At 33.2% G+C, this 24,279-nt stretch overlaps 2 protein-coding genes across 9 annotated transcripts in view; both read right to left on the bottom strand.

The window, feature by feature from the left end:
* Positions 1 to 24,279, bottom strand: part of msi (RNA-binding protein musashi) — a 398,619-nt gene that overhangs the window by 61,278 nt on the left and 313,062 nt on the right. The window contains exons 1-2 of one of the 8 annotated variants that reach the window (XM_074169629.1): positions 2,780 to 3,094; positions 2,216 to 2,409 (exon numbers count right to left, since the gene is read on the bottom strand). The exons of 6 other annotated variants lie outside the window; for them this stretch is intronic. In XM_074169629.1, the coding sequence (XP_074025730.1) occupies positions 2,216 to 2,226 (11 nt within the window). In that variant the 5' untranslated portion in view covers positions 2,227 to 2,409; positions 2,780 to 3,094. Of the gene's footprint in view, positions 1 to 2,215; positions 2,410 to 2,779; positions 3,095 to 24,279 lie in introns of those variants that run through there. One more of the 8 variants, XM_074169633.1, reaches the window with a different exon arrangement.
* On the bottom strand, positions 16,932 to 17,390 carry LOC141487611 (NADH-ubiquinone oxidoreductase chain 2-like; the record flags this gene model as incomplete). The annotated part of the gene is made up of 2 exons (XM_074186764.1): positions 16,932 to 17,120; positions 17,202 to 17,390. Coding segments are annotated over 2 exons (378 nt in total), but the record flags the coding sequence as incomplete, so codon positions are not given.

Raw genomic sequence — 24,279 nt, forward strand, 5'->3', positions numbered from 1 at the left:
TTTAAGGGATGTCCTATTATCGAAGATCAGAAGACAGTTACGTATCTAAAAGAGTATACCGCTGAAAGTTGACTCGCATCGATAATAAAAGGAAATAGAAGACCTGCCACTTTAACATTCGAACGTTATATTTGTAGTAACATTTTGGACAGTTCCATACCAATTTGTGTGTGTGTCCTATGGACACACATACAAATTGTGTTGTTTGTTGGTAGCAGTTGTTTATTATTGAAACTCAAGGTTTAAGTTCTGTGTTTCAGTTCTGTAGTTTGTGATGATTGCGTTCTAGATCGAATATCACATTTCATTGGTCTCTTCAATAGTTTCAAAACTTTTTTCTCTTCATTTGTGTAATTTTTTTATTTCGAAGTATTCATTCATACCATCTAAATGGTATAATTATATTATAGTATTTAATATAGTATAGTGTAATAATTTAATTATAGTATAGTATAATTTAAATACTTGAAGATATTGACGAGTGTGTTCAATCAAAATCAAAACGAGTAGAACTCAACTCAAAAAAGAAGGTAAACCGCGGAAACGTATTTCTGTGTCACTGCCGTCATCAGCGCGGTTTTTCCAAGAGCAAGGATGGGCAACACACTTCTAGTGCCTGTGTGATGTCCTGCAAATACATACAAAAGTTGTTAATGAGTGTTTTTGATGTGAATTATTAAAAGGAGAACTGGTGAGCTCTAATAATCATACATATAGTTTTCTAACCTTTGTTGACCATTCATTTATCATATATTCCATTATTATGTAGAATGAAATTAGAGTCTAATCCCCTCATTGCCTTAGTCTTTTCTTTATTGAAACAGTTTCAGATTTCCTATTAAGGTGTATTCCACAGTCAACATAAACTTTTACAAATGTTATTATTATTATAGAAAAAGCTTGTTGGCTCTCTACATCTCTACCATTGATCAAAAGATTTGAAAACTTCTGAAGAGAGGAAGAAAAAACTAACTGAAATGAAAAATTTTCATGGAGATATGTAGTGCATATACAAAATTTTCTTTCAGATACAAACTAGAAGGAACAATCCTTTCGAAACAACTATTACGTTACTTGTGATACACTGTTTGGAACCTTTGGTGTAGTAATGAATATTACTGGAGTCTTATCCCAACACTAAACCGTTATTTTCAACACCTCTACACTTGTTTCAATCACCAAGTGATCATCTTCGAGGGGAAGATTAATCTTTCTCTCGAAGATGGATAGAAGATTGGAAAAAATGAACATCAATGTATGTAGTACAAAATTCTCTATCGATCACTATATACCACGACACAGTAGAATAAATATTTATTGACCTACAAAAACACATGACATTAAAACGAACAAAACTTTTGAAACAACCTAATAATTTCATATGACCATTGGATTAGAAAAAAACACTTTTTTCCAATCAGTATGTTAGGTTAGGTTAGGTCCAAAGTGAGTGGGTCTATTAGACCCTTCACCGCAACCCGCAAGGGTTTATTGTGGCTCACACCTATTCACACTCCAACAAATAAACCCAGCTTCATAACGAAGCCGATTAGTTTGTATGGTGAGTGATTTTTCAGGTCAGATGGTAAGAGTACGGCTCTGCCGAACTCAAAAAACCAGTATATACTGTAGCGAATCTGAAGCCGCCCCTGACCAGTATGCCGGCCGTATCATGTAACAAACACATGCGAAGGAATGCAATCGGCAACCGCCGGTAAAATTCTAGTTGAGTACCGAACCGACTACAGATTTCTCGAAAGAACCGTTACATTATATAAGCCCGGCTTCCCGACCCACGAGGGCAGTCCAGAAAGTGAATCGAGCGGCTAAACAAGAAATTCAAATAGTGGAAATAAATCAGGCGTTAGTTGCTAAGTGTTGTAAATAAATTAGTTTGTAATTAGTTTAATATTGTCGGAAATAAATTTGTTTGACAGGTAATTCTTTAATTTGTTACAATACATATTTTTCTAGTTTTTGACATTTTTCTAATATATATTTTATTGATAAATATATAGTTTCGCAGCGTACCTTTTATTTCTTGTATATCATTCGTTCATATATTTCCATAGTTGACAATGTTAACAATGAACTTGGCTGTCGTGGAGAATTGATTATTGGCATATCAGATTGTTGAAGTGGAAATTAGTTTTCCATAAGTGAATTTGGTACGGCAAGTACCATTAAAGCTACTATTGGTGTAGAGATGACTTACTTTTGCCTCATGAGTACCAAAGTCCAAATAAATTGTTGATACCCATATGTTTTCAATGTGCGGACAGACTTTATTTTGTTGGAACAGTGATACTAGTCGAATTTCGTTGAAAGTAGTCCATGTTACCCTAATGAATTCTAACTTGTATCTTCTTTCATTGAAGGAACGAATCTGATTATCAGAGAAATGTAACCCTGTAATGAATTGGACTTTGAGAAATGAAAATTATGAATGAACATTGAAGTATCATAAAAATTACAGTGTTTTGAATAACTTTTAAAAAAGAAAAACTAATTCTGAAATTGATTGGTGTGAATGTAGAATCACATTTAGAAGAAATGTGATACGATTAGGGTCAAATGAGTGAAAAACATTTATCCCTGAATTGTGAAAGTAATCAAATCTCCACAGTGAGGGCAAGAATAATAAAACTGAATTCCAATCGATATACATTTCTGTTTTCAAAATAAATGACTAAATTGTTGACTAAAATTTTCGTAAACTATGTACGTACTTCTTATATATACATAAATATGACTGATGACTAATTCCTAACTTACCTACCTCACATAAGTTGAAACAAGCGCAATTTGCAACTATCCATCCGGACTACACTCGACCAGTGAGGTATAAGTACCTTTAATAAGTACCCTGACGATTTTAAATAAGCAACTCAGCGGCGTATTCCCGTTCCAGACCTAAACAAATTAATGTCTCAGCAACAAGCCAGCATCCCTGGGCATTTACCACCATTATTGTCAAGTAATTAATACATTGGTAAACTATCTTTTTTGTGGGAATTTTTCTAATTCACACACCACACACGTTTGTAAACAAAGGACTTTCTCGTCGTCTCGCTGCAGTTCAAGTCGCGGCCAATGCATTTGAGTTGAAGGTCATTATCAATAGACTCCCACTTGCAGTCAACGTTGCCAAACGAGTTGCTCTCGTTAGGAAATTATCGAAATAAAGAAAAACATGCTTATAAAGAATTGTGTTCATTTCTTGCATACTTTCTGGCAATGCTTGTGCAGATATTTCACGAATAAAAGGCAACCGTAAAAAATGAAGTTACCTAAAATTAAGTTTCTTATATGACTATTTCCAAATGTCAGGTACCTATATTACCTTTCCTCGATGAAATCCTAAGTACTGATAACAGATTTGGAGAAGACTTTCCAGACAAATTTTAAAAAAACACAGAAGAACATACCTAGATACTACATGTCTAAAGTATATCCAAAACCAAGATAGAGTAAAACAAAACAAAACCGAAGCGTGATGTTCACGTGATCGCCCACTGTCAGGTTGAAAGGGCAGCGTTCATTGGTGAATTCGCCTTCTTGATATGAGTTCGGTACCAGCACAGGGTTGTAATCAGTCGTTTGCGTGTTTGTGTGGCGTGCGTTATAGTATATTGTTTGAAATTGTTTTCCAAGATGTCCAGTACAGACACTACTGTTGACACTGTGAGCTATCCTCTGAGTCCAGCCAGGAAACGATCCAAAAAAAGACATTTGAGTGTTGAGATGAAAGAAGTGATTTTAAATGTGTTCAAGAAAGAGATGGAAGAAATTGAGACATCGACGAAGTCGTATTGAAAGTTTCCGATAAAATTGGAGTGTGTTGCGCTTCGATTTACAATGTTTTACGGGAATATAAACAAAATCATACATTTTCCAAACCGAATGCGAATCAGAATCGTCAAACCATTATAAAATCAATAGATAATGCTGATAAACATGCAATCAGGAGGAAAGTGCATGAGTTCTTTTTCAGAAATGAAATACCCACGATAGACAAAGTACTCACAGAAACACACTCACACAAAATTAATGAAGATGTTTTATTGCCAAGTTTTAAGCGGTTAACATTCCATAAAGTATTGAAACATTTGAATTTTTTATGGAAAAAACGAGGGCGCAATAGTTTATTATTGGATAGAGAAGAAATTGTGTTATGGAGGAGAGAGTATTTGACCAAAATTAAATATTATAGGGAACAACAGAGAACAATTTATTATATGGATGGAACCTGGGTTAATGCTGGTCATACTACCCCTAAAGTATGGGTCGATGAAACTGTGACCTCATCTAGGAGGGCCTTTCTGGATGGACTATCCACCGGATTAACAAATCCATCAGGTAAACTTATATTTATATTAAAAAGTAACACTCGTATTTGTTTTATTTACTTACATTACCTCTTCATAATTTCAGGTAAAGGAAAACGCCTTATTATTTGTCACATCGGCAATGAGAAAAGGGTTTATTGCTGAAGGGCTGTGGTGTTTCGAGTCGAAGAAAACTGGAGATTATCACGAAGAAATGAACGGTGAATCATTCGAACAGTGGTTTTCCAAAGTTCTACCCCATCTGGAGACTCAATGATAAGAGTACAGCTACTAAAAATTGTCAAGGAGCGCAAGCTTGAATACCAAAAATATATAGTCGATGAGATGGCAGCAGGCCAAAACAAAATTGTCCTTCGCCTGCCTCCATACCACTGCCAGCTCAATCCCATCGAGTTGATATGGGCGGATGTGAAGAATTTTGTAGGTCAGCATAACACCACGTTCAAATTTGCAGATCTCAAACTACTTTTTGATGAGGCTTTGAAAAGAGTCACAGCGGAGAAATGGGAGAAGTGTGTTCGGCATGTGATATCGGAAGTCGAGACAAAGATGTGGAAGCTTGATAACATAATAGAGGCACAAATCGAGCCACTGATAATTCAGATTGGTGAGGATGACACTACTGATGAAGAGACAAATTCATCCAGTTGAATAATTTTGATTAATATTCCCTTTGATTTTACATAAAATAAAAATTATCAATAAAGAAATAATTACGTCTCTCTTCATGTATGCTTGAGTGCGCTGTGAAAAATCCAATGAAAATATTTTTAAGTTTTCCTAAGTATGATATAGCATTTGCGATCAACAAGATGTTGGTTCTGAATACGACCCTGGCCAATTCTTGGGATTTTCAATATCACGTGCTTAGGGCATGTCAATGTTTACATCCACTCTATCTTGGATTTGAATTTGCTTTAGGTAAAACGATTTCAATGAAATCGAAAACTAGAGTTCAGAGAGTCTAGAGATAATTGAGTGTGAAAAATTATATTATAGTTTCTAACAAAAGACAAGAAGCAAACATCAGTTTTCCAAGAATCTGTTTTGGCTACCAAATATGTTTCATTCTCGCTATGGTAGCAATATTACATTCTGAGAAATACAATCCTTATCAAACTTGACTTTAACCTAAAAATATATTCGAAGCAAAGTGTAGTTTTTCGAAAGATAGATAGATAGATTCGATATTTGAGATATCAAAAGTGACCTCTATATATAGAGTCTTCCAACAGAGACTTCCGAACAATTGATAACGGTCATCGTGTTGAAGATACATTTGTCAAATTAGTTATAATTTTTCTGTTTTGCCAAATCACCATGAACGGATATAGCATTCAACAACCCGAGCAAATAATAACATTATTTTGTCAAAATGGGTGTTCTTTTCGGGAAACATACCGCGCGCTTTGCCAATTTTACGGTTGCCCTATCGTCCTACAGAGAAGACTATTTGCAATTCGGTGGATAAATTTGAGTTCACTGGTTCAGTAAACGATCGACCAACAACTGTACGTCAACGAAACGCGAGATCTGTCGAAAACGTCGCCGCTGTTTGTGAGAGTGTGCGGGAGAATCCGAGGCAGTCAATTTCGCATCGCTCACAAGAACGCGGCCTTTCACAGACCACAACTTGGCAATTTTGCGTCGTGACTTGGGCCTGCACCAGTACAAAATTTAACTGACCCAGGAACTGAAGGTAAACGACCATAGACAACGAATGGTGTTCGCTGAATGGGCTCTGGAGCAGTTGGCAACTGACCCTAATTTTCATCGAAAAACCATCTTCAGCGATGAGGCCCATTTCTGGATGAATGGGTACGTGAACCAACAAAATTGACGAATTTAAAACGATACCCATCCGCATGAGATCAAAAAGCGTCCAATGCATTCCAAAAAAGTGACTATTTGCTATGGATTTTGGGTTGACGGCGCCATGGGTCCATATTTCTTTGAGAACAACGTTGGACAGGCCATGACTATCAAGCCCAAGCACTATAGGTCGATGATCACCAACTTCTTTTGACCTGAATTGGTCCACATTGACATGTGGTTTCAACAGAATGGCGCTACGTGCCACACAGCTCTAGCCACATTGGATTTGAGGGTCATCCCACGTGGAGGTGACTTTTTCTTGTGGGGTTTTCTTAAGTCGCAGGTGAATGCGACTATGCCACAAATGACAGCGGTCCTCAAAGCCAACGTAACTTATGCGATCGGTCAAATTCAGCCTGATTTATGAGCCAGAGGTATGGGAACGTTTCGGATGCGCTCCACCCAGAATAGCCGTGGCTGACATTTCCTTACATTCGTGGTTCAGCCTTGTACCACTGATAAGACATATGATGGATTTCGACTAGTTGCCTTGCTGTGAAAGACAGAAGACAAATCTCGTTCGGCGGTCAATGTTTGGTTTTACTATGGATCGCCTTGGATGCGTCTTTTGTCGATCCTATAGCTGGCGTCTTAAGAAAAAATAACATCGTTTCTACTTACAAAGTAAGTACATAAACTGGCTATTTCACTAATAAGATATTCAAGAAACACTTTACTGTAAGATTTCCACTATATAGTTTAACAACAACACATATTTCGCTGTACAATAGCTTCTTCAGGCGTTTTTGTGAAACAATGTATTGAAAATCTCACAATGAAGTGTTTTTTGAATACGTAAATGGTTTTTCATCAAGTATTGTTTCCAGAAAAGTTTTCGAAAATGAGTTTATATGAATCACGGTTGAATCGTTTTCTACCAATTTCAAACCAAACATTTTTTCGCATATTCAGAAATCATATTACAAATGGCAACATCTATTGGATCATAGGAACTTAGGAACGAGATGTTCCTGTGATCACAGAGAGTTCTTGTGATCGCATTTGTATGGATTGTGTGCGTCTGTTAATTCGGATGAAATAAACAAACAAATATATACTTTACTTCAATCAAATATAAACAAAAGGAACTGATGCTCTTTCTATTGAACTGATTATATTTATTTCTCAAAGTACCTTTAACTATAAACAATCATCAGTAGTGCCGAATAAACTGCTACATAAACTTTTTGAAAGCTGGAGTTTATTCAGAAAGAATTCGATAGGTCCTTGATGTTATTGGGTTTTAAATCTTTCCCAAACTGGACAACAAAAAGTATGATCAAGTGGCCAAGTCTAATAAAGGGGAAAGTTCATCCAGAAACGTTACAACTTATATAAACCTTTAAAGAAGTCGGTCAGTAACTTGTCGTAATTATGAATTTTGCTTGTAAATAAAATAAATGATTGAAAGAATGAAATTTTAGCAATCAGCTTTTTCAAAACGGCGTATAACCCGAAAAAATTACTGTTGAATTCAACCATGTTTTTCTTTTGACAAATATCACAAGAATAAAAATGGACTAACATTTGTGGAAAGAAATACACTTTTTTCCAAAATAGACGTATTCAACAGTTAATTTGACAGTAACTTTTCGATGTAAACTGTTTATTTGCCTACAAATTCAGTTTATCGCGCTACATCGGACTGATGTAGCGCGATAAACATGTAGAGACATAAAAGAAATGGCATTTCTCAAGAGTTAGGTTAGGTAAGGTTATGAGATTGTATCAAGAGTTAGTTATGTAGCGTGTATCGATGTTTAATATAGACTGAATTGAAAAGTTCACCCCAAAATTGTAGGAACAATTTTCAAGTACCAGTTCGATAGTAAATTTTCCCGTACAATAAAAAAATTGATTAACATTTGTCGAAAGAAACACACATATTTTCAAAATAGGCATATACAACAGTTAATTTTACAGTTACTTTTTGGATGAACTTTTTAATTTGCCTTCATTATACTCGAGCAGATTTTCTATTGATCCATATAATTGTATAGATCCTAAATCATGGAAGTGTTTTCAACTTTTTTTTTGAGGATAAAATACAAGCGCTACAGGAAAATCCTTAAGGTGGTCTCAGAGCGGTGCCTGTGCGACAGTAGCGATTCACATTGGATTTGAATCGCTGAAGATTAAATCCATTTGGAAAAATGTTCTCAGGAAGTGTTGTATCTCACGTTTTGTAAAGATTTTTATGTATGTATAATGTCGATGTATCCTATATCAACTTGTGATCATGAAGGATTTAATAAATCATTATTATTATTATTATTATTCAACATAAACGCAGTTCTCCAGATGAAAGAACGTCCTTTCAGGAAGCTGGAGAACCATACACAGAAATGATTCGACAAGCCATAGCTTCTCGAAGATATTTCTAACTGATTGCGATTCCAACACTTACGTACATCCTCAAGCTGCGAGTAAAATTAAAAAAAAATGTATGCCTTTTAGAATTGAGTGAGAAATCGTTTTAAAGATAACTATAATCAGTATCTGGTTTTCAACCATATTTGAAAAAAATATGGGAATCTTTCAAAGAAAAGAAGAAAGCAATTGATTTCAAAATTAACTTCACAAAGATGTGTTAGGTTAGGTTAGGTTGGGTCTAAAGTGAGTGAGTCTATTCGAATCTCCACCACAATCCGCAAGGGTTTATTGTGGCTCACACTCGACCAAATAAACCCAGCTTCTCAAAAAGATATGCAGATCATGCAAATTAACTTTCAGACATAAATTGCAAGAAAAAGCCCGTTTAAAACTACTTTCATATAAACATTGACTTTATACGAAAGAAAAGTACTTTCGAAACGACTACTTTCATACAAAAAAACACTTTTCAGTTTATACTCCAAACGTTCGTTATGGAATTGAAACCGGTATCATTCACAGGAGTGCTATACGATATAGTATATGAAAGAAGTAAAACTTTACTTACATGACAGATATCCGATGTTTCTCAATAAGACACTTGCCTTAATGCCTCTTAAGCACCAATCTGGCTAACATTACAAGATAAAGAACTCAATTTATACATAAAATTACGTTCTCATGTCACGAATGAGTTACATTCACCCATGTCATCGATGACAGTACTTATTTTCTTATTTGATTTAATCCCAGCCAAAGAAATCTTGTTCAAATTGAAAGTCGTATTTTTCAGGAGAAATTGATTTTTGAGAAAAAAATGTTTTGGCTCTCCATTTCTAGGCCTTTATAGAAAAAAATATGGGAATCTTCCAAAGAAAGGAAGAAAGCAATTCATTTCAGAATCAACTCTTTCCAAAAACATTTATCTTGTAATGTTATCCAAATTGATACTGAAGAGCAAGTGTCTTATTTAGGAACATCTCATCAATATACTGTATTGTGTAGCAAGTAGTTGTTTCCAAAATATTTTTCCTTCGTGTAATTCAATGTTTATATGAAAGTAATTGCTTCGAAGAATGCTTTTTCTCCCAGTTTGTGTCTGAAAGAATGTAAAGATTTCATTTCGAAATTAATTATCTATTCCTTCCCTTCTTTGGAAGATTCCCACATAAAGAAGTAGAAAACCAAAACCTTTCTCTGCCAAAAAGTGATCTTTCGTGAAGATATAATCGTTTCAGTTCATTTCATAGTCTTGGGTAAATGTTCTAGTGTGACGTCAGTTGAAAAAACATTATGTTTTTAAAAGAGATGATTTATGATGATTTGCAGGTATTGAAAACAAATATATAAATGATTGTATATACCTCTATACATACTTCTAGTGCAACATCAAAATATCCGAGAATGCACCAAGTGATTCAAAAGTCATTATTTTTCTCTTTGCTTTATTGAACCCCTTGACATACTTTTTTTGCTCTCATTTTTCTGTTGTAGTCAAGGAACTGGTTGCTTTTCTCTATAATGACTCCATTTTTCATTCCATTATATATACATTTACCTCTAGCCTAAATACTTCATTAATTTCGATTTTGATCTGTTTTTGCATCACCTATCAGCATCATTCATTGATATTCTCAGTTCATTATATACTTTCTTTTTTATTTTGTTACTTCTTCTTTATAATTACCTATTGTTTTACTCTTATTCTTCTTTAAGAAGTTGAAAAACTAACCTAACTATTTAAATTTTCAGAATGAAAACGTGGAGTAGAATGAACATTGATAGCACTATACAGGGTGAGTAGAGAGGACTGGATCCTCCGGGAGAAGGGAATATTAATAGCAAATATTGGTTCATAGATGGATCAAAAACACCTTTCGGTTCCGGTGAAGGTGTTTTCAGTTGCAGGCCCAGGATAGATTGGAAGGAGGTATTGGAAGAATCCAACCTCATACACAAGTCAATAAAATTGTTCTCGGACAGTCAAGCGGCGTTGGAAGCTCTTGGCTCCTACCGAGCAACGTGTAAATTGGTAGCAAATTGCCAAAAACGACTCTCCTCGATAGGAAGACTTAATAGATTGTCTTTGATCTGGATTCCTGGCCATACTGGCCTGGAAGGCAATAAGGCTGTTGACTACCTTGCAAAGGAGGGTGCTGGAAGCAGCTTCATCGAAACAGAAACTGTCATTGGCATCGCTTTAGGCTTTGCCAAGCAAACATTAACTACCTGTATGGCAAAAAAATGTATGTACTTCCGGTAGAATCTTCCAGGATTGGCTCACTCCAAGGGGTTTATTCACCCTTCGAAACTTGATATCAAACAGTTGTTGGAATAAGTAGGGACAAACTACGATTTCTAACAGGCCTCCTTACAGGTCACCGTCATTTGAATCATTATATGCTGAGACTCGGGCTGTCGGAAGACGGTGTGTGTTTGGAAAATGATGAAACAGCAGAGCACATACTTTGTGCCTGCCCCAAATCATCTGACCTGAAAGACCACCTATCATACAAACTAATCGGCTTCGTTAAGAAGCTGGATTTATTTGGTCGAGTGTGAATAGGTGAGAGCCACAATTAACCCTTACGGGTTGCGGTGGAGGGTCGAATAGACCCACTCACTTTGGACCTAACCTAACTATACAGGGTGTATATTTGAAAACTTCTCACCCTTAATGTCTTTCTTCCAGTAAACAATATGAGGAATTGAAAATACAGGTCAATTTTATTGTCATGGGGGACACTTTCAAGGACTAGTTGTAGGCCTCGTGGTTCAACCTAGAAGGGGTAGATGTTACCCTTAGAATTTTAAATGGGAAGGGGTTCAAGTGGCATATCATTTTAATTGGCGTTGCTTGACTTGACTTATTTTTCGATGAGCATTTTTCGAAAAATAGCGTTCTAAACTTTCACATGTAATTAGAATTTGCCTTTTCCGAGATGCATTATTTATTGTACTGACTCCTTTCAATAAAAATTGTTAAAAGAGAAGGTGGCACCGTTCCAATCTTTGAATGACAGGAATAAATGTATTACGCGTGGGATTTTTTATTTGTTGGTTATTGTTCTTTCACAAAATATTGCATTATTGTTTCAATGATTCCTTACTACTCCTGAAATTATGAATGGACTGACCAGTTACTTCAGGAAAACACTATCCGTGATAATAATTAGACAATTTTCACCAACATTTATTTATTCTAGATGCGTTTCGCTAACACCATAGTAATAAATGAAATTTTCACTACCGAAAATTGTTCGAAAAAACTCATGGACACTTAAAATATTCAATTATCTATATTGCCTCCTTTCCACAATGTTTAGGACTATATTCGGGTTAGCTTAATTGAATAAATTTTAAAAATCTGAACCTTTAAGGTCAATGACCTCGTAGTCGATTCCATACAGTCACAAAAAAAATTGAACCAATATGTTTGAGATGAAAACAACCATTCTGTTTCAAAAGTTCAATTGAACTTTATTTTGACTTTGAATGTATACAGGGTGTTCATTAAACATGCGGCAAATAATTAAGGTACTATTCCTTGGACTATTCTCAGGTTTGATTGATGGTTTTTGATAGGGGCGCGAAAAAAAATTTCGACAAAAACAATTTTGGTAATTTTGAAATTATTAACGTAACCGAAATAAAAGTATATCTTACTACACTGGTCCTATCAAGAAATGAAAAATCTAAAGTCATCAGTTTATATTACTCCGGTGGAAGATTTGAAAAATCGGATAATTGCTGGGTGTAGGTAACGCAATCACAAACGATCCTGGTGAATTTGAAAGAGTTCGGAAGTCGATGAGGAGCAGATTGGATTTTGGCACCCGAGCGGGGGTAGTCATTTTCAACAGTTCTTGTAGATCAAAGGACAAGATATCTTTAGAATAGTCCAAGGAATAGTCCTTTAAATTTTTGCCGCATGTTCAATAATCACACATACATATACACTGTAGTCACACATATACCTCGGAATTCAATTGAAAATATAATTATAAAATATGTTGGTAATTCAGGGGTCAATAACTTTATTCTGAGTTTGAGGTAAAAATTCCAACAAATGCAACGTTTCTTTTGAATGCATGTCACAAGTGCTACATCGTACTTATCATACATCGGCTTGTCCTTCGAATCGCTATTTTTATTAAAAATAGTAAACAAATATGCAACATTACAATCGTACTATTCATCCACATATCAAGGTGTCTGCTTATCAATTCACTTGTTCTATTCAGTTCCTACCGAATAAATATTTACCATTGTTGGGTTCATCGGAATTTGTGTACTCGCATGTGTAATGTGATAGTTAATATATTTGTTCTTTTTATTATGATTTGATATAGGTGAGTCACAGAAACTTTGTGTTAGGGATATTTCTTTTTGAAAAGTTCCAGGAAAACCTTCGGAGTAATTTTATTAGTGGATTTGCATGTCGCATCAAGTGGAAAGAACTTTTACCTAAAATTTCTTGGAACGTAGAACAATTCTTTTGAAGACATTTTGTAGCCCAAGTTGTAAGTATACCTGGGACCCTAAGCACAATTGTTTCTGATTGTCCTTTTATTCACTGATTCAAATTTATGAATACTCTCAAAGGATTAAAGCAATAAAAAAATCTCATTGAAGATATTTTCAAAGAATCCGTATTTTCTACTTCAAGGGTATCTATTCAGTGGCGTGGTTTGGGGGATGCTACCTTTACCGCGTAAAAATCATGAAATGTATACTATACATGACAATAATTAAGACCTCGTTAGTCCTCAGCTCGCAAAAGTTTCTCAACTTCTGACAGTTGTCGTTGGTATGGGGGCGACAGCTGATTAACGGAAAAACAGATTTTAAACAGACAGACAGATTTATATTTCCAGGCACGTTTTGCTAACACCGTAGCTTCTTCGGTAGGAAGCTATTTTCTGATGGTTTAAAAACATACTATTGCAAATTTTCCCAGAAAATAAAAAAAAATGAAAAGACTCGAATCTGAAAAGTTTGTTTTATTATGTACAATTTTGAGCTATTTATTAAAATTTTCACTTTGAGAACTCGAAAAATATAAGATTCCATGTTTCATTGAGAAACAAAAAAATGCTAATCGAAATATACTACTCTAATTCACAACCAAATAAGTTAATGACTATACATGAAATATTTTAAGAAATTTGTAGGTATTTTTTCCAAATTATATGTGTAGATGCCTATTTATTGCTATTTTAAGATAAGTGAGTGGCCTATACGTAAAATTTTAGTCCATCAAAAGATATTTCATAGATACTGATACTTTCAAATGTGAATGCTCTAAAAATATCACTGTATTTTTGCATTGTTTTTCTGGTTGCGATACATCTAGATTTGCCGGAAAGAAAAGTATGATAAATTAATTATTGAACGATAGAAATTTATCAAATTAGGACACTATTTTTTTATGAAAAAGATTCGAACAAAGAAGATATAAAAAAATTAATTACAATTATTCAAATCTATTTATAAATATAACAGTGACAATATAACACTGAATCAATCAAGATTTCGAAAATATCTATTGGAAAAAATTATATCATCTTTCATATTGAGAAATCTTCCACTCACAGAAGGTGCAGCAGAACAACATTATTACAGGGCATATTATCAGCTTCAAACTTGGCTGGTTAACGATCTGCCACCAACAGATCGGGGTTTGAAGCAACATCAACGTGGCGTTATGCGCTAATTTACAGAAGAGGAATTAGTTTCGGAAATATTACTTAAAACTATTTGCTGTGGATGTACCAGTGTAAAGTGAGGCTGCCGAAAACATGGTTTAAAATGCACACATTTATGCACACAGAAGTCAAGATGAAGTATATACGAATAACGAGATTGATGCATTTAAAAATATTGTAATGAATAACTTAGTCAGTATAAAGTATTCAAATTCAATCGTACAATTTCAAGCTTAGTTTTTATAATTGAAATGTCTTACATTCACATTCATATTTATATATTATGAGGTTTTCTATGGCATAAATTTAATCAGAATTCAATACATCTAGTTCTTTACTTTTTCTAGACAAAATCCCGTCTGTCCTATCTTTAATATATAGAAAATGAACTATTCTCGCATGTTTTTGCAATCTCTATGTTTCATGGATCAGAAATTTTTTTGTTATCAATGTTAGATAGAATCTTACAGTTTTCAAGTAGTTGAAGTTAATATTTGTATAATGAATAGCTCTAAATTTCACATACTGTATGATATTCACTACGAAAAAGCTACATAGCGAAACATATCGTGAGATTTTTGGAAATGAAGTCTGTGAAAATCAAATCGTTTCAGGTGTAGATTGTGACAATAAACATACATAATCAAAGACATTGGTTTTATTTATTTGCACGGCTATTCAGAAATCTAATGAATCCACATATTTTCTTGGATTGAATATACCTACCTAACTCCTTATGAAAGGATGGCAACATGAGAGTAACGCCTCTTTATCGTATTCTCAATGAAAAAAAGCGAGTCCTTTCATTTATTCAGTGATGTTCTCCCTGCTCTTTCTTCTAAACACTACATACGTTGAATTACCAGTTACCCTACTGACAACGGATTCTTTTGTGAAGAAGTATCAAAGAGATCCAGTTTTGTGTGAATAAAAATCCATCAAGACGATATACTAGAACACACCTGAATGAACGACATTCATGTACTCAACTGAAATATTTCCAACATGCTCGAGTTACGTTACACTCGAATGCAAATACCCCTATAGATAATATAATAGACTGGAATATCATGGAACTGATGAAGGGGATCACAGACAGTACGGCATGGCAAGCATTCAGGCGTTTTCTGAGACGGTGCTGATAAAAATATTAAAATCAAATTTCTACTATAAAACTTGTTTCTAACAAATGTCAATGTTTCAGGGACAACTCAGAATAATAAAAACTTATTTATACGTCCATACCGTTAGGTATAGTTCAAGTAAACGATATAGTGCAACCAACCTTCCAACAGCTCCCCTTTCAAACAGTTGGTAGTACTTTCATCTAGAAGATGACAGTACTACCAACTGTCGAAAGCGCTCGCAGATAATTTATAGAAGATAATAAAGCTTCAAATCCTTTTTGTAGAATTTAATATATATATATATATATATATATATATATATATATATATATATATATATATATATATATATATATATACAATATATATATTGTATATATATATATATATATATATATATATATATATATATATATTTATATCCTTAGCATCATTTTGCGTCCATCAATAGGCTCGGTACATTACATTTTGCTTCCGTGACTATTTTACGTCCGTATATCGGACGCAAAATAGTCATCGTAAATATCTCTCTAGATAAACGACTGAAACCAACCATATTACAGATCCCCAACGGATATATTCATGGCTTGTTTCTGGTTCAGATAATTTTCCTTCTCTTCTTACCAGATGTCAGTAATAGACAATTCAATGGAAGTAAGTTAGTGCCAAAAATGAAAGTAAATATACATTTTTAGTTCATCATAAATCCGATTGGGAGCGCGAGCGTTATATACATAATGTATATTTTCATTTCACTCCACGCATTAAATTGACTCCTATTCGTGGCAACCCTGTAATACCCATTAAACGTGACTTCGGGACTCCCAGATCAGAATTTCCATATATTTGTATTGAAGTCTGAAAAGTTGAAGTTTATAAACTATAAAAAAGTTATAACAAAAGCATAAGCAGTTACGATAACATTATAAATTTGATTATTACCGATTGAAGTTCCAAGGTTTCTCAATTCTGCTCGAATTAAAATTCTTAATGGAGTACCTAATATTCCTGCTCATACTCCAAAAATAAAATATTAAAATATAAAGTTTCAATATTTTCATGATAAGTCGAGAATAACCATTTGTTCGGTGGAATGGCTGAGAATAAGCAATAAATGGTAAATTTATTTACGAAATTAAAATGTATGCCAGTCTTATAGTCAAAAATGATTTTAAATTGTAAATTTGAAGGTGAAATCAATTTTTAAGGCTTAGATAAAAATCTATTGTCAACTTTGAAGGTTGAAAGTTTGTACTACCTTGAATAATCCAACTAAAGTAAATCTATTTAATAAAATAATTCAAAAATTAACTTTTGAAGGGCTGATCAAAATTGATTCATTGCTGAAAAAAGTTAACATTGAGAAAGTTATGCGAATATATAAGAACATAGGAATTAATGTAAAAGTAATTAGAATGAAAGTTAAAAAATTAGAAAAATTTCAAATATATAAAAATAATGTGTATTAAAATTAAAGAGTAAGTACAGAAATACCAAAATCATTTTTTTTTAATAAATAAAATTCTATTTAATATTCGAGCTATATGATTAATAGAGGAATAAACTGAAATTTTTCGTAATCTAATTTGATTTAATCCTAAAATTCCTCTCACTATAGCAGAAATAAAAACAAAAAAATTAATTGTATTAAGATTATACGTTAAAATAACTATCGGACTTAATTTTTGCTAAGTTAATTGAGTAAATGCTATTTTTGCTATTGTGATTTTTAATAGAAGGGCTGAATTCAATATTTAAATTATGGAAAAATTTAAATTTCTGAAAATAAATTCATTTAAATTATTTAATATCAAAATTGAAAACAAAACAACTACAGATGCCAATCGTTGTGTGATAAAATATTTTATTGCTAATTCAGGGGGGTATAATCTATGCGGGGATTTCAATGAGGAAATGATTGAAAGAAGGTTAATTTCCAAACCAATCCATATTCCAGATCAAGGATATGAAGAAATAGCAATCAGAGCACCAAAAATTAAAAAGGAAAAAATTTAAATTTAAATATATTTATAATTATAAAGAAAAGGGGTAAAAACCTTTATAAATGGGGTATGGATCCAGAAGCTTAATTAACTTATCTTTATACATTTTAGTATTCAATGTGCACAAATTTTTGATATTTGTAGAAATGGGTAATGCCATTAAATGTAATTTACGAGAGTGTGGTGGTGGGTAATTTCACACATGATTGATTCTATAAAAAATTATCCTTTTGTCAGATATCGCGCATTTTTGACTAATTTAATATATTAGAGAAACTCTATGAGGAGGATTTTTCCTTATTTTTTCTTATACTTTTTCTTATAACTCATACTAAGGTCTTTAGAAAAAGCTTATGTAATTTGTTTATGAACTTTTGGTGCATAGTTTTTTCTGTTAGTTTATCAGAAAAAGTCCTAAAAAAATACAAAAAAATGCGAAAAATTACATTACACAAAATTATCGGAATTATATATTATATTAAAGTAGGTACTAAAAATTAAAAATAATATATTCATTAGTATGTAAATATAATCATGTATAATTAACAAAATATTATAAATTATTAATAAATATAATTTTTATATAATACCATAAAATTATTCGAAAAAAAAGGTTCCTTCATCCTTAATATACCAGAAAATCTTTATATAATTAAAGAATAAAAATCATATTAATTGAATTATTGCAAATGATAATTATTTGATAAAATTATTAAAAATTTAATTTTGAAAGTGTTAGGTGCAAAATTTGTTAAAAAATGAGTGATAAGAAAAATATGTTGAAAAATATAAAAAGAAATAAATAAAATTACAGGAAAAAAATATCAAAAATAAATTATATAAGTTATAAAAATAAAAAATTGAAAGCAAAAAGTACGCAAAAAAATAGACTCAATTTCGACCGATTTTGAGGAAGGTGTCTTTAAAAAATTGCAAAAATTTTACTAGGTTTCATAGAATTTTTGTAATGGGCTAAATTTTTTTCATAACTTGTGCAAAATTTTTTTTTGCAAAATATGTAAAATTAAAAAAAAAATCAGAAATTTTTAACCTATTAAATTTTTTTAATTCAAAATATGGTTATAAAATGAGATTTTGGGGGGAATTCTATTGAAAAAGATAGATGAAAGTGTTAGTGACTATTTGATTGTTGAAAAGATAGAATTTTTTGGGAAATTTCTATTTGAAATGGGGATAATTGAAAGCATTAGTGAAGTTAAAAGAGATTCCCATTTTGTGCATTCATAAACTTGCGTTTCTAACAACTTAACCATGCCACACAGCTCCCTACGGCTCTGAGGAATGATTATCTACAGCCCCCTACGACTCTACATAAAGATTCTACGACTGTGAGAAATATATATAATAGACCAGAGCCTCGGAAATGATACACCGAAATATGTCCTGAATAGATAGAATTTTGAAGAAATGTCTATTTAAAATAGGGATAATTGAAAATATTAGCGGAGCTACTTTAGACTGTTGAATAGATAGAATTTTGGGGGAATTTCTATTTAAAATAGAGATAATCGAAAGTGTTAGCGGAGCTACTTGAGACTGTTGAATAGATAGAATTTTGGGAAAATTTCTATTTAAAATAAGGATAATTGAAAATGTTAGCGGAGCTACTTGAGACTGTTGAATAGATAGAATTTTAGGGAAATTTCTATTCAAAATAGGGATAATTGAAAGTGTTAGCGGAGCTACTTGACACTGTTGAATAGATAGAATTTTGTGAAAATTTCTATTTAAAAAGGGATAATTGAAAGTGTTAGCGGAGCTACTTGACACTGTTGAATAGATAGAATTTTGTGAAAATTTCTATTTAAAAAGGGATAATTGAAAGTGTTAACCGAGCTAATAGGATTGTTGAAATGATAGAATTTTAGGGAACGTTCTATTCAAAATAAGGATAATCGAAAGTGTTAGCGGAGCTACTTGGGACTGTTGAATAGATAGAATTTTGGGAAAATTTTTATTTAAAATAGGAATAATTGAAAGTGATAGCGGAGCTACTTGACACTGTTGAATAGATAGAATTTTGTGAAAATTTCTATTTAAAAAGGGATAATTGAAAGTGTTAACCGAGCTAATAGGATTGTTGAAATGATAGAATTTTAGGGAACGTTCTATTCAAAATAAGGATAATCGAAAGTGTTAGCGGAGCTACTTGGGACTGTTGAATAGATAGAATTTTGGGAAAATTTTTATTTAAAATGAGGATAATTGAACATGTTAGCGGAGCTACTTGAGGCTGTTGGATAGATGGAATTTTGGGCAAACTTCTATTTAAAATAAGGATAATTGAAAATGTTAGCGGAGCTACTTGAGACTGTTGAATAGATAGAAAATTGGGGAAATTTCTATATGAAATCGGAATAATTGAAAGTGTTAGCAGAGCTAGTTGAGATTGTTGAATAGATAAAATTTTGGGGAAATTTCTATTTGAAATAAGGATAATTGAAAATATTAGCGGAGCTACTTGAGAATGTTGAATAGATAGAATTTTGTGGAAATTTCTATTTGAAATAGGAATAATTGAAAGTGTTAAGCTACTTGAGACTGTTGAATAGATAGAATATTGGGGAAATTTCTATATGATATGGGGATAATTTTCAACAATCTCAACTAGTTGAGATTGTTGAATGGATAAAATTTTGGAGAAATTTTTATTTAAAATAAGGATAATAGAAAATGTTAGCGCAGCTACTTGAGACTGTTGAATAGATAGAATTTTGGGGAAATTTCTATTTAAAAAGGGATAATTGAAAGTGTTAACGGAACTAGTAGGATTGTTGAATAAATAGAATTTCAGGGAAAGTTCCATTTAAAATAAGGATAATTGAAAATGTTAGCGGAGCTACTTGAGACTGTTGAATAGATAGAATTCTGAGGAAATTTCTATATGAAATAGGGGTAATTGAAAATATTAGCGGAGCTACTTGAGAATGTTGAATAGAAAAAATTTTGTGGAAATTTCTATTTGAAATAGGAATAATTGAAAATGTTAGCGGAGCTACTTGAGACTGTTGAATAGATAGAACTTTGGGGAAATTTCTATTTAAAATAAGGATAATTGAAAATGTTAGCGGAGTATTTGAAATGTCTTACCTACAATTTCTTTAATTTTTATTGCTATTCCTTCCTTACGTTCAATTTACATTGAAGATGAAAAAATAAAAATAAAAAAAATGAAAGCAGATATTTCAAAACAAACTACTTCACGACACGTTTCGATTATTAGTATCTACAATCGTCCTCAAATGAAAACTGATGAGCATTTTATTTTCATTTTTTATATTACTTTTTCACTTATTGTTCGAACCATTTATTTTCATTTCATACCACAATAATTTGTTTTCTTTAGAAATAAGGTCGGTTGCCGGGCGGTTCGACGTGGGTGCTTTGTTCACTCTCTCAATCGACCGATGGTTCAAGCCGCAGCGCAGGCTGAACGATCAATTTTCACTTGCTATCGTCTAACTCGTGTTAGGAATCACACGTTAAAAGGTAAGGCCTTGTCAGTCCTTATCTCGCACAAGTTTCGACTTCTGAGAGTTTTCGTTCGTAGGAGTTCGACAGCTGTTCAACGGAAAAACATATTTTAAGCATACATATTTAAATGTTCTAGTATTTTTTTTCAATTTCCTTTTAATTGTTCATTTAATTTCATTTCCCTTCCCATTTTTGATAAGTATTTCTCTGTAACTATCTCAACTGAATATTATTCTTCATCTCTGTTCATAACTTTTTCACAAATTTTTTTCATAAAACTTGTTCATTTCCATCCTAACATATGTCGGAAAAGACATAACATGAATGAGAGTGGCGAAAACTAAATTTAAATTGGTATCTTACGATTTGATTCTTTGGCAACATCGCGGATGCAAAATAGTTGTTATGTACAAATAATATACATTTGAGGATGCAAAAAAGTGCTAGACATGTGAGCAAAATATACACGAAGGAGTCAATACGGATAGTGAAGCGAAAGGAAGCAAAATCACTTAAAAGTGAAAAAATCGTATATTTTTTTTTTGAAAATAGAGAAATATAAAATAGTGTCTCGTTTCTGAAATAACATAAATAATCAATATACGCAATTATATTCACCCTAAAGACATTACTTCTGGTGGACGCAAAATGCTTTGTCTGCGAAAGGACGCAAAATGCTCGCGGGATGTAAAATATATATATATATATATATATATATATATATATATATATATATATATATATATATATATATATATATATATATATATATATATATATATATATATATATATATAAAAATACTGAGTGCGCATATAAGCAAAACTAAAAAAAAATATGGCTCTTCTTTGGCACCCCGAAAAAAAATCATAATACAAAAAAAATTGGAATCAGTACAAAGTATGGCCTACACGCTGGTTTATTACGGCCCTACATCTATCGTGCATCGACAAAATGAGATTGTCAATGTCTTGTTGAGGTACATTTGCCCATTCAGCGATTAAAAGCTCTCTCAATTGAAACGTTGTGTGAATGTTCCCTATATGCGGAGTAATTCTTCGTTGAAGCATGTCCCACACATGCTCGATGGGATTCAGGTCCGGTGATTGTGCTGGCCATGGCAATACATCAACTCCTTCGTTGGTGAGCCAGTCAGTCACTAGACGCGCGACATGTGGACGAGCATTATCGTGCATTAGATGGAAGTTTTCACCAACAGCACCAGCAAACGGACGGACGATAGGTAGAAGAATGGTGTCGAGGTACTGTCGAGCTGTGAGGGAGCAATTTGGAAAAACGAGATCGGTTCTGCCGCCGATCATGATTCCGCCCCATAGCATTACTGTACCACCTCTGTATGTGTGGACTTTCTGGACGTGTCTCAAACGTTCATTATTTCCAGGTCGTCTCCACAGTCTTATTCGACGAGAATAAGACTGTGGAGAATCCAAATCTGGATTCGTCTGTAAACAAAACTGTGGCCCAATCATTTGCATCCCAGTTTTGATGTTCTTGACACCACTCTAATCTTCTACCGCGATTGCCTCTCGACAAAGGTGGACATCTAAGTGGCCTTCTGTTGTGGAGATCTGCTTCATGCAGTCGATTTCTGACAGTATCACGACCAATGGTTACCTGGTGCGTCTGCTGCAACACGTTAACCAACTCAGGTGCTGTGATTGTCGGTTGTCTTCTTGCGGTTAACACCAAAAATCGGTCTTGAACTGCAGTTGTAGTGCGTCCTCGCCCTGGATGTTGTTCGGCTGGACTGACAGTTTCACGGAAACGCCGCCACAGTCGACTGATAACACTTTGGGAGACCCCCAAACGAAGAGCTACATCATTTTGTCGCATGCCACCTTAAAGAAGCCCTACTCATCTCAGCCAATGGTAAGTGATGGCGTTCCATGTTAAAGCACAATATTTCCAGTTTAATTGCTGAACAAGAACTGCATAGAATGTACAAACTCGACACTTTCAGATTATTCATTTTAGCCGAAAACCTACAGTTTGTAAAAAACTTGATAAAAGATTAGTTACCGTTTTTGCAGGCTTTGTTCAACCCACTATAACTGTCGTAATTTAAATTACTAATAAATTTATTTCTATCATTAATATGGAAGTGTCCTATCTCCATATAGTCTTTTTCAACTGAAAATACTTTTTTAATTATTTTCTGCCAGCCTTTCTCGGTAATATTAGATGCTTCTTCTTTAACTAGCTCTATTACCTTCTTATCAAATTTTGGAAAATTATTTTTACGCCTGATGCTTTGTTTCAATTTCCCCCAAATCAACTCGATGGGATTGATATAAATAGGGGGAAAGCCTCAGTATGGTGTGTCCATACATTTCAGCAATACTCTCATACTTTTTCAAATGTTTTGTCTGTAAAACTTCAAGGTTGGTTTTTGGTATAGTTATCTTCAAAATACAAATTGTTATCCATTAAAAAACTTTGTATTTCATCTTCCCTAGAATTTTTATTCGGTAATTTGATGAGCTATCGCGAATGATAGGAAGCGTTGTCAAGAACTATTACACTATTCGCATCCAACTTTGGGATCAATGTGTTTTCAAACCATTCCTTAAAAATATTAGCTTCCATGTTCTTATGATAGTCAATATTGCAGTACTCAAGTTTTTTTCCACATAATTTCAAATAATTAGGAATCCATCCTTTACTTCCTTCGCAATGCACAATGATTAGTCGCGATCCTTTGTTTGCAGGCATGTTAGGCGTACACATTCTCGAACCATCAGTTCACCCTTTTGTAACTGTGTCGTTAGTGTCATACCAAGTTTCGTCCAAATAGAAAATTTGCCGTTTTTCTTGTCTATATTTAGTTATTTGTTCTAAGTATTTGTTACGCAATTCCACTATTCTTCTGCTTTCCATAACTGCTTGACGTTTATTTATTATTTTAAATCTGAATCCTAGTTTCTTTATCCAATTCTGAAAAGTTTTGTCACAGCAGCTCACGTTATGGCTGAAAGTATTCAATTTCTTCCTTATGATGTCAATTGTAGGTATCGCATTGCTTTTGTAACAGTCATATATTGTTTTTTTCAATGATTTTATTAGATGAACATCTAAAGGTTTTGCTAATTTTATATCACCTCGCGTGTTGCGTTCATAAGGTTTGTTTTTGAATATTTTACGTACAGTTGAGAAAGGAATTTCGGTCAAATCTGATATTGCTTGTAATAGTTTGTAGATTCTTATATACATTGAAAAATACTCTCTGTGTTTCAATTTTCAAATGCATCCAAATCGTATTCACTGGTATCTCTTTTTCGCATTGTTCACCATCGCTATTGGAATCACTACACAGGAAAGAGTCTGCGTT

The sequence above is a fragment of the Leptinotarsa decemlineata genome, unplaced genomic scaffold (assembly GCF_025532065.1).
Source record: "Leptinotarsa decemlineata unplaced genomic scaffold, Ldec_3_MD MMD2_P_RNA_scaffold_5, whole genome shotgun sequence".
In the NCBI taxonomy this organism is placed as follows: Eukaryota; Metazoa; Arthropoda; class Insecta; order Coleoptera; family Chrysomelidae; genus Leptinotarsa; species Leptinotarsa decemlineata.